The 19,258-nt window shown below is 36.1% G+C and overlaps 1 protein-coding gene across 2 annotated transcripts in view; it reads left to right on the forward strand.

The window, feature by feature from the left end:
* The window catches only part of PCDH11X (protocadherin 11 X-linked), a 389,751-nt gene that overhangs the window by 194,183 nt on the left and 176,310 nt on the right, over positions 1-19,258 (forward strand). Inside the window, exon 5 of one of the 2 annotated variants that reach the window (XM_035711458.2) lies at positions 7,412-7,441. The exons of the other annotated variant lie outside the window; for it this stretch is intronic. Within the exon in view, the coding sequence (XP_035567351.1) occupies positions 7,412-7,441 (30 nt within the window). The remainder of the gene's footprint in view (positions 1-7,411; positions 7,442-19,258) is intronic. 2 annotated transcript variants of the gene reach the window in all.

Raw genomic sequence — 19,258 nt, forward strand, 5'->3', positions numbered from 1 at the left:
AGTACCAAATAAGCTTTTGCTAAATGTCTTAAAGTTGAATGAATAATCTGGGACTGGAACCTATATCTGGTTATTCAAAATCGGATAATCTTTCCATTGTACTAAATTTACTTATAATCATTCCAGTCCTCCAGAAACTTAAATATACAAAATGCATTGATTTGTGGTTAATAATCTTCGAAAGTATTTTGGTTTGAGAAATTATAGAATAAAACAATCCATTTTATATTTTAGTGCTTTTTTTCCTGAAATGAAAGTATATACTTTTGATTAATTGGATTTTTAATAGCACTTCAATAACAAATTACCACAAACATCAGTTGCTTAAAATAACAGAAACTTAGTCTTTTGTCCTTCTGCAGTCCAGAACTCTGAAATCAAAGTGTCCTTAGTGCCATGCTCCCTCTAAAAGCTGTAGGGAAGATTAATTCCTAGCTTCTTCCAGCTTCTGCTGGCATTTAGCAATTCTAATTCCTTCCCTCTTCCAGCTTCTGCTGCATTCTTTAACTTGTAGCTGCCATCACTCCAATCTCTGCCTTCAAAATCACATGACCTTCTTCCTGTTTGTGCGTGTCTTTTTCCTATATACACACTGGACATTGAATTTAAGGAATCCCTAAATCCAGGATGATTTCATTCCAAGATCCTTAACTAATTATAGCTGCAAAGATATTACTTCCAAATAAGATACAATTTTGAGATTCCAATGGACATAAATTTTTGGAGAATGCTCTCTACTCACTATATGCATTATACTTCATTTGATTTGATAGTGTCAAGACAGGCTTAATGAAACCTCACAAACCTAAAAACAATGAGTTCAACTGGGGAAAAACAAAGAGGTTTCAGTTTCAGTTTTCTTAAATGATTTGAAATAAAGTTGAAAATTCTACCCAAAAAATGCAGTGAAAGTAGAACTTCAGCTTGGAATTACTAGAGGAGTTTGAAATAGAGATTATATATCAATGCATAAGGGAGTGGCAGGACTAGGTAGGGAGAGATATGTAGGGGGCCAGGGAATCAGACTCACAAAAATCCCAAAAATGTGGAGAGGAAAGGAAACCTGAGATACAAACCAGGGCATCCTGTCCTAGGTATCAAAGGTGGGGTCTATAACAGCTACTTGTGACTTGCAAAGAATTACCAGACCCTAAAAAGGAAGTAAGCCATTGAAGGTGTTAACACTATTCCTTATTCAATCATGATATCAATAGAGATGTTAAAAGGCTTTAGGTTCCCTTGTTGGCTTTCAACCAACACTACAAGCCAGCCCTGTCAGGATCCCTCTGCCTCCTAAGAACCTTCTCTGTCTCCTTGCTTAATAAATTTCTATTGCTTTACTCACTCTCCTTTGTCTGTGACATTCATTCTTTGACTCTGTGAGACAAGAACCTAGTTCTCACACTTTATCAGTAATCAAGTAAGAGCTCAAGAAGACTATGATAATCCCAGAAAAGAATATCACTTTCCACCTAGAAAACAAGCAAATGATAACAACGGATACCAGATAATTATTATAACTTTGTTGTAAAGTAGGTATTATTAGATTAAAACTAAAACTTAAGGATAAATTAAAAATAATGCAACTAAGTCCAAGGTTTAAATCTCTATCAGAAAGCTACATGCTAGGGGATCCCTGGGTGGTGCAGCGGTTTGGCGCCTGCCTTTGGCCCAGGGCGTGATCCTGGAGACCTGAGATCAAGTCCCACATCAGGCTCCCTGCGTGGAGCCTGCTTCTCCCTTGCCTGTGTCTCTGCCTCTCTCTCTCTATCATGAATAAATAAATAAAATCTTAAAAAAAAAAAGAAAGCTACATGCTTAAGTACTATTTATGTAAAATGACTATAGTAGCATTAAACTTTCATTTGAGGTCCATCCAAATAACTAGTAACAGTATTTTAAAATACCCTTTGTCCATCTGTAAGTATGATATAAAGGATAGTATATAAGGAGCTTTAAAATTCTTATTTTTATGATAGATCTATTTTGTTATGCTTCATCTAATATGAAAACCAGTATTCACAGATTAAGCAGTCTGGTAGCTATTGCACTGAAAAAAAAAAGTCTTCATCTATAAGCTTTAATAGACTCAATGCAACAATTTGTTTTCACATTTCACAAGAATGACATGTTAAGATCATCTGTAACTATTTTATTTATTTTATGTTCAAGTTTTTTATTTAAATCTAGTTAGTTAACATATAGTGTAGTATTAGTTCCAAGAGTAGCATCTAGTGATTCATCACTTACCATCTGTAATTTAAAATTGTATTAGAGTCGTTACATATGTCTTTAGCAGCAAAGATATTTTCATGCAAAATTCAAACAATTAAAAATGAAACATAGTTTCAACTGATATGCCATATTTTTATCAAGCAGCTTCAAAATGGGAATGATTATTTTCCCACATCAAAGTGCCTCTGTAAGAATAAAATAAAATGATAGTTGTAAAGCATTTACTAAATTTGATTCATACTCAATAAATTATAGGCAATTATAATAGTGGCAGTGATAGTTGTAGCAATAGTGTTCCTGTCATTGTCACAATCATTATCAGCATTATTATCATCAATGTAGTTAATGCCCTGGGGTTAGTGTAGGAGGAAGATACAGTTTTCTAAATTTTGGTTGAATAAGATCATTCAGCTACTTGTAGACCAAAGACTGAAACATATGTCTTCTCATTTCAAATTTCATGTTTTATTTACTGATGCATCAATATTATCTATACAACATTTATGCTAGTCTTAAGTTTAGGAGCATAATAAGGACACAAAAATACCTAGATACATTCTCGTAAGTGTGTTCTTTTGAAATAGTTATTTATATCCTAGAAAGGAGATAAGTAGTAAACAAATATGTTGAGGAAGACATTTAAGCTTATTATTATTATTATTATTATTATTATTATTATTACATTCACTAATGTCTTCCCTTTAAAATCAATAGCATTCTAGGTCACATGTGTCAATTTACTAAAACAAAACAAAACAAAAGACAAAAAACAACTTGGCCATGATATTTGTATGGAGAATTAGTCAAGTAAAAATTATACTTAAAGTTGTAATATTCTTAAAATGCAGATTGGGGGGCATTCCAACTGGTGGAGTATTAGTAGATACAGTCTCCATAGCCTTTCAGTTTGTTATGCTATAAACACACATGAATATACTCACACACATGCACAAGGATAAAAAAAAATCTTCTGCAGTTTCATTCATCTTTTAGGCAAATATTTATTCAGGATGTAATATGTGTTCATAGTGGGAAGTATTTTCATTTTGCTCATACCCTGCCCCCAGTTTTTTTTTAAGATTTTATTTATTTATTCATAGACACAGAGAGAGAGGGAGGCAGAGACACAGGTAGAGGAAGAAGCAGGCTCCATGCAGGGAGCCCGATGTGGGACTCGATCCGAGGTCTCCAGGATCACACCCCAGGCTGTGGGTGGCGCCAAACTGCTGCGCCACCAGGGCTGCCCTTGCCCATGCCCTTTAGAAAAGGTACTATCATAATACCACCACTGTCATTCTGATAAGTGCTTTTTGTTAAATCTTGACCATTACTGGACATCTCAAGTTGATTTTGCACTTAATCCAGCTGAAAAAAATTTAGTGGTAGCTAGTGCTGTTTTGAGTGAGAATTGAGATCAACTTTTAAAATAAATCTGTGTTCACCAAGTGCATTGTCTCTTATACATGTTTTGTTCTATTTCTTTCATAATCAGCAGGCAAGGTAGTGTTTTAGGATAAGCTCTAATGTTTGATCCTCTAGTAGGCCTCTGCCTCTTTGTTACCTGTGCATAAGGATGTGACTTCCTTGACTTCTGATTCTAGTCTTGCTCCCTTTTATTATTAATCTAAGTGATGAGAAATTCCTAATGGTTTTATTTAAGAGGACAGTTACTCTGTTAGTGGTAACAATACAGAGGAAACCCTACATGAAATAAGTGAAGATAACAGCTATACTTTACACAAGAAAGAAAAAGAAAGAAAAAGAAGAGAAAAGAGAAGAGAAGGGAAGGGAAGGGAAGGGAAGGGAAGGGAAGGGAAGGGAAAGGAAGGGAAGGGAAAAGAGAAGTAGTAAACCTGGAGATGGGAAAAAAAAGTAGAATTTTCCAGAGAAACTGACTGTATGTAGTAATACCCTTTTGAGCCATAGATCTCTTCTTGTATTAACCTCAACCTTTGTGCTCATTGTGTTCACTCTGAATGCACATGCCTAAAAGGGACACAATTATAATATCTGGTTTCCACTAGTCACAAAAGCACATAGATTTGAAGAATACCCAAATAATTTGACTTTCTTTCAACAGTACTGATACTGCTACCACCTCAGTGTATACATGGATCACTCTTCATTGTAATTTATCTCCCACCATTTTCCATTTTGTCCACTAATACTGTGTTACATAAAAGAGAATGGACTAAAAAAATGGAATGTTTTCCTAGTTGGATCATATTCTTGACATTAACAAATTTTGTTACTTCTCTTGTATAATATATCTTCTTCCTACTTTTCATCAGTTATACTCAATCATCTCTAACAATCTAGAAAATCTGATATAATATGAGAAATATTCATTTATTAGTAGGGAAAGGGCCAAGGGCAGGCTGCTTCAAGATGGGCCACTTTGGCATAAAGATTATTTTGAATTAAAAGTAATCAAAATGCATCAGATGCAGGAAAAGTTCTCTGTCTCCTCTCAGCTGCCTAAATTTACTTTGGAAAGGAAAGCCTGCACCAAGAAGAGAACTATTAACAGAGATTCCCTTTTATGTAAGAAATGTACCTACATTATAGGGAAACATTTGTGTTTTTGAAATATGTCCTTTCCTTTTCCTGCTAATGGCTCTCTCCCCTTTGTATATCCAGACCCTACCCCTCTCCTTAGTTCATATAAACTTCATGTTGCCTCATTGTCTTTAGAATTTCATTGTCTATGTGGGTTGTCCTCATCCCTACTACATTTTATTTTCTTCCATTAATCTGTCTCTTGTCAATTCGATTTTATGTCCAGCTAGAAGGACCATAAAGCAGAGGAAGGTCTCCCTCCACAACAGTAGTAAGAACTTGTTCACATCAGGAGGTTAATAAGAACATATGAAACTACATGACAAATATATACTATTGGAAAATTCTGAGCTTATAACATTCAGACCTGTTATTTTTTTTTCCCTCCCTCACTATATATAATTTAGTTTGGACAACGATTTTGTTGATTTAGTGTTGATTATTTTGGGGTCAATTTTTAAATAAGGGGATTAAAAATCCATGTCTCTGTCAAAGTAGGAATTGCTTTTCGGCATGTTTTTTTTTTCTTCCAGCATTTATTATTTTTTTAATATTTCTATCATCAAAACTGGTATCAATTTGTCATCCTATTTACATGCCTGCCAATATATTTCTATGCTTACTTTTAATTCTAATGCTCATCTAGATGTTACCAAATAGGACCCACTTATGGTGGCAGATTGTGTTGTATCTGTGGTGTGGATTAATGCAAAGACGATCCTTTTTGATATTTCCCACTTGATCTATTTTAACCTTTTCACGATAACAATTTTCAAATAAAAGCAAAAGTAGCACGGCACAGGAAATGCTTTTAGTTAAAATATAAAATTTAGGGAAACAAACACATTCTGAACTTGTCTTTTTTCATTACTGTGGTGAGGAGGAGCACTGAGTGTTATGCTATATTTTGGCAAATTGAACTCCAATAAAAAAAATTAAAAGAGAAAAATAAAATCTGTTGTTATTGCAAGTAAATCTTAATGAAACAACCATAAAAAGATCTATTGTGCTGCTGCAAAATAGAGAATAGTATTTTAATATTATATCCTTAAAGACTTTTTTGTTTATGACTTTATTTCTATTAGAAAGTTGAAAATTTTAGCCTATTTTTTAAGTTTTTTTTTATTTATTTAGTAATGAGACACACACACACACACACACACACACAGGCAGAGAGAGAAGCAGGCTCCATGCAGGGAACCCATTGTGGGACTGGATCCCGGGTCTCTGGGATCATACCCTTGGCTGAAGGTGGCACTAAACTGCTGAGCCACCCAGCTGCCCTTAACCTACTATTTAAGAATTATTATTCATAATGATAAGAGATGTAGATATCTATTATTTAAAGGCATTGAAACCATGGATATTTTCTTGAAAGAGATTATGGAAGTCATCATTCTAAGGGTATCCCTTCCTGAATATAATTCTAATACTGAGCCATTGAAGGCTGAATTTGTTCAACACAAGAAAAGTGTGAATATCTTAGGGTAAACATCAATACCCAAAATGGAACGGGTGAAAAAAAGTACACTTTGATTTCTTGAATAAATGATTTTTGCCCATGTCTAGATACTTGTTTAAATGTCCATGTTGTGAACACAAGTTACGTTAAAATGACAGGAAAAAATGCATACTTTCTGAGAATAAGTTATTAAAAATATAGAGCAATCTCTGGCTATGTTAATTGTATCTGTCTTTGTATTTACCCTTATTTCAAAATCAACCCAGCTCTACCCCCCTTTTTTTCTTGTGATTCATTGTAATCAAGGAGGCTCTCAGAGAACATTTTGTGTAGCTGTTAAAATGACAAGAAATGGAGATAAAATTTTAGGAGAAAAGACTTTTGGGAGCAAAAGTATCTAGAAATGTAGAAATTTGATCATTTATGATATGGTATATTCATCGTCTACAAAGAAGAATGAAGAAGGGACTAATGGCCTAAATGTTTTTGGAGTCTTGAAAATTAATTTAACCTGTCTCCTGAGGTTGAAAGGGAATTTTAAAAAAGAAGTTTTAAGTAAAAAGGAACAAAATAACCAAACACCACAGCTACAATGAGAAAAAAAAAAAAAAAAAGAACATAATTCAGTTGAACAGAATCTAATTAAGGTGTTCCTAAGAACTACCAAAATTAACACTTAGAGATAATACTTAATGTCTTTTAGATGTTTCTTATGTTTATTCCTAATTCATGTATTCCAACCAACCTAGTTCTTTTTTTAAGAAATGCATTCATGCTTGAGGTAAAGGCTTATTCATTAAAAATTAATGAAAAATAAGTAATATAAGTAAGAGAATATCTAATTGGAGGCATGTCTTTTCTTCACAAAAGCCTATGTGGGCTAAATATATAACTGAGTTTTGTAATGCTGATCCAAGATTTCTTATATGGCTCTCATACTGGTACATGAGATTTATAATGTCGTGATATCCCCTTATGAAATGACTGAAGAAAGCAGAAGTTGAAGACAGTTTCAGAAGAACAGAATTTTTTACTATTGGACATAGAATATTGGCATTAAGAAATATATTTGCAATAACAAATTAGAGCTGATTTTCAATTTTGTTTTGTTTTGTTTTCCTTTGCTTCCTTTGCCTCCATTTTATCCTAAATCAGTGGAAGTCTGAGGGGAAAACAGCAGGGAAGGTAAGATTATAAATTTAAAAGAAAATTGATTTCAAAATATATTGTACTATTTTTTCTTAATATTTTGAAACCACAGTATTTACTCCATGGCCTTAAAACTATAAGTATTTAAGATGATATATGTTGTGATTCTACCTTAAAAGATCTTCAAACTGAACTGTATCCACATTTTGTATCATTTACACAGTCCTGGATGCAATTTTCAAACTAATTTAATTTAATTTAATTTAATTAATTTTATTTTTGACCAACACTTTTCTTTTCCCACTGTGCCAAAACAACATTCTGCTTAAAGCATTACTTTGTGAATATTCTGTGAATAGTTATTTTATTATTAATTTTAGCAATAAAAGGGACCATTTCGTTGTCAATTCACAATTTGGCTTTCACAGCAAAAATCCGTGAATATGAAGCATGATGATATCTGATAGGATCACAAGGAAAGTAGGATAACTAAACTAAACAAACATAGTTAATCAGTAAATTGATATTCAAAGTTTTAGGATGTCATGTTTCAAGGTGAAAATTTTAAGTTCTGCTTATATATATGGATAGTCTAGTTGTCTAGAAAAAATTGGTTTTCTCAGTTTAAAAAATAAACTATCTCAAACATATTGTTAAATTTTAGTTACCTCATTAGTTAAACTACAACACCACTAAAATAAACAGTTTTTGAACTGTTCACTGGCATTTAATCTTTCCTAGAATTATGAATTGGTTTCCTCACCATGTTGTGGGGTTGAAAGAAATTTTCCCTTGAGCTTCTGATGGAAGATATTTTGGAAACTAAATTCAACAAGTGTTAAAAGCTGTGATATTAGAACCAAAATGTTACCATAACTTTATGCTAGGTTAAATGGGAGCATAATCTTTAAGATGGATGTATCCTAGTCTAGTTTAAGAGACCAAATTTTGTGTTTGAAAAGGAACTTGCCAAAGGGTGGTCTCGGTTATGTCAGAAATGTTAGTCTTGAATGTCTTTATCAAGGGTGAGAACTACCTGAAAATAAATCCTGTCTAGAATGTCAAAATAAATCTTATTAATATTTGAGAAATAAACTAAAATAATGTACTAGAGAATTTTCAATGAATATATATATCTGACAGTTTTCAAATGCCTGTCTAAATTATCACTGTGGCTTTTGAGTGATGTCTTTTTGAGAGTCAGCTACTCCAAGGAAGCAAAAGATCATAAAAGAGATTTCAAATTAAGAGGAGGGAAAAAAGGGTAGTAAAATATTACTAGCTATATAAAGTGAATAAGAGAGAGGGAGAGAGAGGGAGAGAAGTTCTAGAGATTTTAGTATTCTAACATTCTCAACCATTCTATAACTTTAGAAGTGGGCCTGTTCAGTTATTTAAAAGCCGAGAATTTTGAACAACAGAAATATTGGCAACTTTTATCTAATGTAGCTATCCTACAAATAGGAAAATGTATTGGTTTCAAAAAAAATAGGATTCTATTTACAGAACTCTGGGGGTGAACTCATTTTCCTGTTCAGAAAACACTGGGTCATTAAATTTTAAAACAAAACACAGCAATAGTAGATATAAAAACATAATCACAATATAATTAGCAATGGAATGTATTATTTCTATTAAAAGATATATATATATACATATATAAATGTCAAATGAAAATTTTATATATATATATATATATATATATATATATGTCAAATGAAAGCAAATCTGGACTTAGGGAGAGACTTTACTCAGAATAGGGAGAAGACTCTGATCTAAGAAATCTACAAGGTTCTTAAAACTCAACAGATAAATGAATGTTTTTGTTGTTGTTGTTAAGGGAAAACAGAATATTTTAAGAAACTGGACAAGCAAGATAAATGAACAGTGAGGTCCAAAAAAAAGTGTCTCACTGCAGACAGATGATTCCCAGGAGACCTTGAAAAGGAGACATGTTCTACTTTATTAGTGCTTGCTTATAGCTTAGGGGCAAACAGGACTCAGGGGCTTGTAAGAAACAGAGATACCTGTCTAAAGTTTGGTCAAAGCAAAGCAGAAAGTAGGAAAGGGACAACTATGAAAACTTGGTTATTTTTTCCATTACCTTTCTATTTTCTTTCTATACCACGGTAAGTACATTACCTTTCTATACCACGGTAAGTACAATAAAAATAAGTCACTAATATTGTGCTTACTCTGTTTCAAGCACTTGTGTGTATATGCATTATGTGTGTATATGTACATACACACATATATATGTATATATGTATATCTATGCACATATTTAGTCTTAAAAATAATGCTATAAGCTCTTTTACAGTTAAAAAACAAAAACAAAAAAACATAGTACAGAGCTTACATGACTTGCCTAGGCTTACATAGCTCATGAGAAGAAGACCCATGGTTTGACCCAAGCAACCATGTTCAGGAAACCTCTTTTAAAAAAGAAAAAAGATATCAAAAAAAAAGAAAAAAGAAAAAAGAAGAAGGGAAAAGATAAATGTTAAATCACAGAACAAATACTTATTTTATCTCAAAATACTTGTCTTATTCTATTTTAATACTTACATTGAACATTCTTAATGTCATAAGATGTGTCTAGAAGAATAAAAAAATACTTCTGTCAAATATGATGGTGCTTCAGACCTATCATCAAGCAGTTTCACTAGCATATATATATATTGTATACCTAGCCCAATATAATATGGTTCACATATACCATGGAGATTAGGTCTGTCCTCTGAGGCCCTTTATTTTTGGTTCATAGCATTATGTAAATGTTTGAAGGTTATTTTGAATACAAAATACAAGAAGATTTAAACCTTAAATATATTAAGTGTCAGAATATTTGTCAACTTTGGATTTATTGCAAATGTTTACATAAGAGTTAAATTTACCTCTTGAACTCCTGAACCTTACCTGTTTAAGTTTTTCTTTAATACAAATTATAAAATATGGCATTCATATTCAACTTAATTCAGAGTAAGTGAAAAATATAAGGATACTGCATTTCTAAAAAAAAAAGAAAAGAAAAAACATACATAAAATATTATCTTAACTAAGAATGAATATCATCTTTGCTAAATGAATGCTTTAATGTCTTTTAGATTCTAAACCTTTTAAGGACCTAGAATTTCTCAGTGACATCCCCATCTATTTAATTTTCACTCATTTTCTCTTCTTTCCCTTTATTCCCTTTCGATAATTTGTATATTCCCCAAATGAATGAGACCATATAATGTTTGTCCTTCTCCGATTGACTTATTTCACTCAGCATAATACCCTCCAGTTTCATCCACGTCAAAACAAATGGTGGGTATTTGTTTTTTCTAATGGCTGAGTATTATTCCATTGTATACATAAACCACATCTTCTTTATCCATTCATCTTTCGATGGACACTGAGGCTCCATCCAAAGTTTGGCTACTGTTGATATGGCTGCTATAAACATTGGGGTGCAGGTGTCCCGGCGTTTCAGTGCATCTGTATCTTTGGGGTAAATCCCCAGCAGTGCAATTGCAGGGTCGAAGGGCAGATCTATTTTTAACTCTTTGAGGAAACTCCACACAGTTTTCCAGAGTGGTTGTACCAGTTCACAATCCCACCAACAGTGCAAGAGGGTTCCCCTTTCTCCACATCCTCTCCAACAATTGTGTTTCTTGTCTTGTTAATTATCACCATTCTCACTGGTGTGAGGTGGTATCTCATTGTGGTTTTGATTTGTATTTCCCTGATGCCAAGTGATGCAGAGCATTTTCTCATGTGCATGTTGGCCATGTCTATGTCTTCCTCTGAAATTTCTGTTCATGTCTTTTGCCCATTTCACGATTGGATTCTTTGTTCCTTTGCTGTTGAGTTTAATAAGTTCTTTATAGATCTTGGAAACTAGCCTTTTATCTGATAGGTCCTTTGCAAATATCTTCTCCCATTCTGTCGGTTGTCTTTTAGTTTTGCTGACTGTTTCTTTTGCTGTGCAGAAGCTTCTTATCTTGATGAAGTCCCAATAGCTCATTTTTGCTTTTGTTTCTCTTGTTTTCATGCATATGTCTTGCAAGATGTTGCTGTGGCCAAGTTCAGAAAGGGTGTTGCCTGTGTCCTCCTCTAGGATTTTGATGGAATCTTGTCTCACATTTAGATGTTTCATCCATTTTGAGTTTATCTTTGTGTATGGTGTAAGAGAATGGTCTAGTATCATTCTTCTGCATGTGGATGTCCACTTTTCCCAGCATCATTTATTGAAGAGACTGTCTTTTATCCAGAGGATAGTCTTTCCAGCTTTGTGGAATATTAGTTGGCCATAAAGTTGAGGGTCCACTTCTGGGTTCTCTAGTCTGTTCCATTGATCTATATGTCTGTTTTTGTGCCAGTACCACACTGTCTTGATGACCACAGCTTTGTAGTACATTCTGAAATCTGGCATTGATGCCCCAGATATGGTTTCTTTTATTATTCCCTTGGCTATTCAGGGTCTTTTCTGATTCCACACAAATCTTAGGATGATTTATTCCAACTCTCTGAAGAAAGTCCATGGTATTTTGATAGGGATTGCATTAAACGTCTAAATTGCTCTGGGTAACATTGACATTTTCACAATATTAATTCTTCCAATCCATGAACATGGAACATCATTCCATCTCTTTGTGTCTTCCTCAATTTCTTTCAGAAGTGTTCTGTAGTTTTTAGGGTATAGATCCTTTACCTCTTTGGTTAGGTTTCTTCCTAGGTATCTAATGCTTTTGGGTGCAATTGTAAATGGGATTGACTCCTTAATTTCTCTTTCTTCAGTCTCACTCTTAGTGTAGACATGCCACTGATTTATGGACATTGATTTTCTATCCTGTCACTCTGCCGAATTGCTGTAGGAGTTCTAGAAATCTTGGGCTGGAGTCTTTTGGGTTTTCTACGTACAGTACCATCTCATCTGTGAAGAGGGAGAGTTTGACTTCTTTGCCAATTTGAATGCCTTTTATTTATTTCTGTTGTCTGATTGCTGAGGCTAGGATTTCTAATACTATGTTGAATAGCAGTGGGGAGAGTGGACATCCCTGTCTTGTTCCTTATCTTATGGGAAAGGCTCCCAGTGTTTCCCCATTGAGAATGATATTTGCTGTGGGCTTTTCGTAGATGGCTTTTAAGATGCTGAGGAATATTCCCTCTATCCCTATACTCTGAAGAGTTTTGATCAAGAATGGATGCTGTGTTTTGTCAAATGCTTTCTCTGCATCCATTGAGAGGATCATATGGTTCTTGTTTTTTCTCTTGCTGATACGATGAATCACATTGATTGCTTTACAAGTGTTGAACCAGCTTTGCATCCCGGGGATACATCCCACTTGGTCATGGTGAATACACTTCTTAATGTATTGTTGGATCCTATTGGCTAGTATCTTGTTGAGATTTTTTCATCCATGTTCATCAGTGATATTGGTCTATAGTTCTCCTTTTTGGTGGGGTCTTTGTCTGGTTTTGGAGTTAAGGTGATGCTGGCCTCATAGAATCATTTTGTTGTTATTCATTTCTTTCTATCTTTCCAAACAGCTTAGTAGAATAAGTGTGGTTTCTTCTTTAAACGTTTCCTAGATTCCCCCTGGGAAGCCATCTGGCCCTGGACATTTGGGTCTTGGGAGGTTTTTGATGACTGCTTCATTTTCCTCCCAGGTGATCAGCATGTTCCAGTTTTCTATTTCTTCCAGTTCCAGTTTTGGTAGTTTGTGGTTTTCCAGAAATGCATTCATTTCTTCTAGGTTGCCTAAATTATTGGCGTAAAGGTGCTCATAAGTTTTTAAGATCATTTGTATTTCCTTGGTATTGGTGGTGATCTCTCCTTTTTCATTCATGACTTTATTAATTTGAGTCTTCTTTCTCTTCTTTTTAATAAGGTTGGCTAATGGTTTATCTATCTTATTAATTCTTTCAAAGAACCAACTCCTGGTTTTGTTGATCTGTTCCACAATTCTTCTGGTCTCTATTTCATTGAGTTCTGCTCAAATCTTTATTAACTCTCTTCCTCTGCTGGGTGAAGGCTTTATTTGCTGTTCCTTCCGCAGCTCCATTAGGTGCAAGGTTGACGTTGTATTTGCGTTTTTCTAGTTTTTTGATGGATGATTGTATTGCGATGTATTTCCCCTCAGGACTGCTTTTGCTGTATCCTCAAAATTTTGCACAGCTGTATCTTCATTCTAATTAGTATCCAGGAACATTTTTAATTCTTCTCTAATTTCCTGGTTGACCCTTTCATCTTTTAGCAGGATGGTCTTTAACCTCCACGTTTTTGAAATACTTCTATACTTCTTGTGATTTAGTTTTATTTTCAGAGCAGTATGATCTGAAAACATGCAGGGGACAATCCCAGTATTTTGGTATCAGTTGAGACCTGATTTGTGACCCAGTATGTGGTCTATTCTGGAGAAAGTTCCATGTCCACTTGAGAAGAATGTGTTTTCAGTTGTGTTTGGATGTAAAGTTCTGTAAATATCAGAGAAATCCATCTGGTCCAACGTGTCATTTAAAGCTCTTGTCGGGATCCCTGGGTGGTGCAGCGGTTTAGCGCCTGCCTTTGGCCCAGGGCGCGATCCTGGAGACCCGGGATCGAATCCCACGTCGGGCTCCTGGTGCATGGAGCCTGCTTCTCCCTCTGCCTGTGTCTCTGCCTCTCTCTCTCTCTCTCTCTGACTATCATAAATAAATTATTAAAAAAAAAGCTCTTGTTTCTTTTGAGATGTTGTGCTTAGAAGATCTATCAATTACAGAAGTCCCTGTGTTCACGTCTCCACGTATAAGTGTATTATTATCTAAGTATGTCTTAACTTTGCTTATTAATTGATTGATATGCTTGGCAGCTTTCGCATTCAGGGCATAAATATTCGTGGTTGTTAGGTCCTCTTTTTGGATAGATCCTTTAAGTATGATATAGTGTCTCTCTTCATCTCTTACTACAGTCTTTGGGATAAACTTTAATTTATCTCATATGAGGATTGCTACCCCTGCTTTCTTTTGAGGACAATTTGAATGGTTAAAGGTTCTTCAACCTTTTATTTTCAGGCTGTAGGTGTCCTTATGTCTAACATGAGTCTCTTGTAAACAGCAAATAGATCGGTCTTGCTTTTTTATCCAGTCTGAAACCTTGCATCTTTTGATGGGATCATTAAGCCCATTCACATTCAGACTTACTCTTGATAGATAAGAATTTAGTGTCATCCTTATACCTTTTCAATCCCCGTTTTTGTGGATTGTTTCCTCCGACTTCCTCTTTCTTTTACAGAGTCCCCCTTAATATTTCTTGCAGAGCTGGTTTAGTGGTCACATATTCTTTCAGTTTCCGCCTATCTTGGAAGCTCTTTATCTCTCCTTCTATTGTGAATGAGAGCCTTGCTGGATAAAGTATTCTTGGCTGCATGTTCTTCTCATTTACGACCCTGAATATATCCTCCTAGCCGTTTATGGCCTGCTAGGTCCCTGTGGAGAGGTCTCCTGTTAACCTGATACTTCTCCCCATAAAGTTTTGGGATTTCTTGTCTCTTGCTGCTTTAAGGATCTTCTCTTTATCTTTGGAATTTGCAAGTTTCACTCTTAAATGTCAGGGTGTTGATCGGCTTTTATTGATTTTAGCGGGGGATCTCTCTATCTCCTGGATCAGAATACCTGTTTCCCTTTCCAAGTTAAGGACAGTCTCAGCTATGATTTGTTCAAATACATTTTCTGGTCTTCTGTCTCTTTCACCGCCCCCTGGAACCCATTTAAATGTAGATTTTTTCCTTCTGAGGCTGTCATTTATTTCCCTTAACCTTTCCTCAGGATCTTTTAATTGTTTTTCTCTTTTTATCTCAGCTTCCTTCCTTGCCATCTACTTGTCTTCTATGTCACTCACTTGTTCTTCTACCTCATTAACCCTCATCATTAGGACCTCCAGTTTGGATTGCATCTCATTCAATTGATTTTTAATTTCTGCCTCAGTAGATCTAAATTCTGCAGTCATGATGTCTCTTGAATCATTTTTGTTTTTTTCTAGAGCCACCAGCAGCTTTATAATTGTGCTTCTGAATTGGCTTTCTGACATCGAATTGTAATCCAAATTCTGTAACTCTGTGGGAGAGAGTACTCTTTCTGATTCTTTCTTTTGTGGTGAGTTCTTTCTTCAAGTCATTTTGCTCAGTGAAAAGTGGCTAAAAACAAGTTGTTCTGGAAAAAGGAAGGAAAAAGAGAGAGAAAAAAAGGAGGGGAACAAATTAAATACAAAAAAAAAGAGGGTTATCCTCTGATTCTATATAGTTTAAGTCCCTAGTCTTTCCCTGGTACTTTCCAGGGCTGCTTGGTCAATACCTTGGTCTTTCCCTGTCCTTCCAGCTAGTCTTCTGGGGAAGCAGCCTGCTTGTGCTGATTCTCAAGTGTGTGCACCTGGGACATCTGCCCTGCCCCTTAGTGCATGGCTCAGTGGGAGACGTTTATTCTGTGAGGCCCCTGCTCTCTGGTGGCCCTGCTGAGTCCCAGGCACAAGGTAACACCAGGGAGAACAACAACAGTGGCAGCAGCTAGTTCTCCAGCCCTGGAGTCAACTCTAGCAGTAACTACTGCAGTCTCCCAGTCTGCAGGGGCCTGGAATCTCCGGGGGTAGGGGGCACTGATCTGTACAGCTCAGGGCCTCCCAGTGGCAGAAGCGTCCTCACTGTCCTGTGCTCTCCCAGCCTCCATCTGTCCTGGGGTAGTGCTGGATCCTGGGCTGTGTCCCCAGGTGCCCTGGGCTCCGGGGCCTGCGCTGCTGGAATTGGGTTCCTGGTGCTGTGCAGGCCCCTCCACATGGAGCCGCTGCCTGAGCTGCTCCCGAGGCCCCACTGGGCGGGCACTCCAGCCCTTTAGGGAGCTCGGCCTGCAGTGTGTGGTGTACTTTCCCCCTTGGCACACTTCCTCTATTAATGACCCTGGGAGCCTGGGGACATCACTGTCCCTCCTGGGATCCTGCCCTAGTTCCCTGTGAGCGCCTTTCTCTTCAGGAAGATTGGTAATGTTCCTGCTTCTCTGGGACTTGGCTTTCCTTTCCTGAAAGCTCTCACTGCCTGGCCTTAGCCCAGCTCCTTTTCGGGGTCCTTCCCCCTTGGATGATTTTTTTATTGATTTATTTTTTTTCCCTTCTTCCCACCTTGATAGAAGCACGACTCATCTCCCTGTAGCATTCCAGCTGTTCTCTCTTTAAATCTCAGGCCGAAATCGTAGGTTTTCAGGATGATATGAAAGTTATCTAGGTACATTTGCGGGGAAAGGTGACTTGGGTGCCCTACTCTTCTGCCATCTTGCCCTGCCTCCGATTTATAAGCAAATTACCATATGTTTTACTTTCTAAAATAGAAATCATCTTTGCAACTACAATACATTTCCATATTACTTTATAGTCTCCCGTTTATTTCCTCTTAATTACAGAAATATCCAGCTCTTTTTTTTTTTTTTTTTTTGGAAGCCTTGAAAAATGTATCAGTATTTATGGAGAGTAAAATTTTCCCTCCTCATCTTGTCAAACATTTCAGTCAGACATTTCTGAGTAGCCCATCTCAGGGCAGGAAAAAAAAATTCTGTCTTTGGTGGATATCAACAGAACTTTAGATTATGGATATGTGTTTATATAGACTAAGGGATAATGTATGCATTGGACAAGGGTTTGAATCAGCAATGCTAAATGAAGTTCTACTGTCTAGAAGAAACAGCCTTAAATGTCTGGAATTTTGAGGATAAGAGGCTTCCAGGGACCCTTGAATGTATTAAAACTACTTCAGGGTAGCTTTTTAAACCATAGTTGGATTTTGATTGGAGTGATGTCTTACTTCCATTTCCAGAGCCTACCTGCCTGACTGCTTGCCTGGAACTTTTTATTTTTGACTTTGAGTACCCCAAAGGATAACTGCCCACCATGGCTCCTATCACACTGTCAGTTGGCTACCATTAGTCCTTACAGTCAGTTTCCTGGTCCAATTGGATAGACTTTACCTCACCTGATCTCAACAACCATCTTGTTCTTTAGCAGACCCTGAGGCATATGCACACAGCATCTGTAATCCAGTTTCTGCATTGAGTCCCTTACCAATACCAATGAACTATGGTAGCTACAAAGAAAACATAATATGCATCCATCCATACACATTCACAAACGTGCTTCCATGTAAACAACATACACATGTATGCAGTTTAACACTCAAAGCTAATTATCATATTGTTGTAAAGTTAATTCTAAGAAAGTAGAGATAATAACTTTGAATGTAAATGGGCGAAATACAACAGTCAAAAGACAGTGGCAGAGTGGACTTAAAAGACAAAACAAAAAAACAACAATAAAAACAAGACCCATCTATATGTTGCCTACAAAAGACTCATGTCAGACCTAAAGACACCTGCAGATTTAAAGTGAGGTGGGTGGAGAAATCTATACGATACGTAACGATGAGAAAAGACAACCAGGATAGCAATACTTATATTGGACAAATTAGACTTTAAAACAAAGACTGATTCCAAAACCAGACAAAGACCCCACCAAAAAGGAGAATTGCAGACCAATATCCCTGATGAACATGCATGCAAAAATTCTCAACAAGATACTAGCCAATAGGATCCAAGAGTACATTAAGAAAATTATTCACCATGACCAAGTAGGACTTATTCCTGGGACACAAGGCAGGTTCAACACTCGTAAAACAATCAATGTGATTCATCATATCAGCAAGAGAAAAACCAAGAACCATATGATCCCCTCATTAGATGGAGAGAAAGCATTTGACAAACTACAGCATCCATTCCTGATCAAAACTCTTCAGAGTGTAGGGATAGAGGGAACTTTCCTCGACATCTTAAAAGCCTTCTACGAAAAGCCCACAGCAAATATCATTCTCAATGGGGAAGCACTGGGAGCCTTTCCCCTAAGATCAGGAACAAGACAGGGATGTCCACTCTCACCACTGCTATTCAACATAGTACTGGAAGTCCTAGCCTCAGCAATCAGACAACAAAAAGACATTAAAGGCATTCAAATTGGCAAAGAAGAAGTCAAACTCTCCCTCTTCACCAATGACATGATACTCTACATAGAAAACCCAAAAGCCTCCACCCCAAGATTGCTAGAACTCATACAGCAATTTGGCAGCGTGGCAGGATACAAAATCAATGCCCAGAAATCAATGGCATTTCTATACACTGACAGTGAGACTGAAGAAAGAGAAATTACAGAGTCAATCCCATTAAAATTACACCCAAAAGCATAAGATACCTAGGAATAAACCTAACCAAAGAGGTAAAGGATCTATACCTTAAAAACTATAGAACATTTCATACCCTAAAAAGTTTAAAATGCTTCTGAAAGAAATTGAGGAAGACACAAAGAGATGGAAAAATATTCCATGCTCATGGATTGGAAGAATTAATATTGTGAAAATGTCAATGTTACCCCGGGCAATTTAGACGTTTAATGCAATCCCTATCAAAATACCATTGACTTTCTTCAGAGAGTGAGAACAAATTATTTTAAGATTTGAGTGGAATCAGAAAAGACCCCGAATAGCAAGGGGAATTTTAAAAAAGAAAACCATATCTGGGGGCATCACAATGCCAGATTTCAGGTTGTACTACAAAGTTGTGGTCCTCAAGACAGTGTGGTACTGGCACAAAAACAGACACATAGATCAATGGAACACAATAGAGAATCCAGAAATGGACCCTCAACTTTATGATCAACTAATATTTGATAAAGGAGGAAAGACTACCGATTGGAAGAAAGACAGTCTCTTCAATAAATGGTGCTGGGAAAATTGGACATCCACATGCAGAAGAATGAAACTAGACCACTCTCTTTCACCATACACAAAGATAAACTCAAAATGG

Source organism: Canis lupus, chromosome X, assembly GCF_003254725.2.
Source record: "Canis lupus dingo isolate Sandy chromosome X, ASM325472v2, whole genome shotgun sequence".
Taxonomy (NCBI): domain Eukaryota; kingdom Metazoa; phylum Chordata; class Mammalia; order Carnivora; family Canidae; genus Canis; species Canis lupus.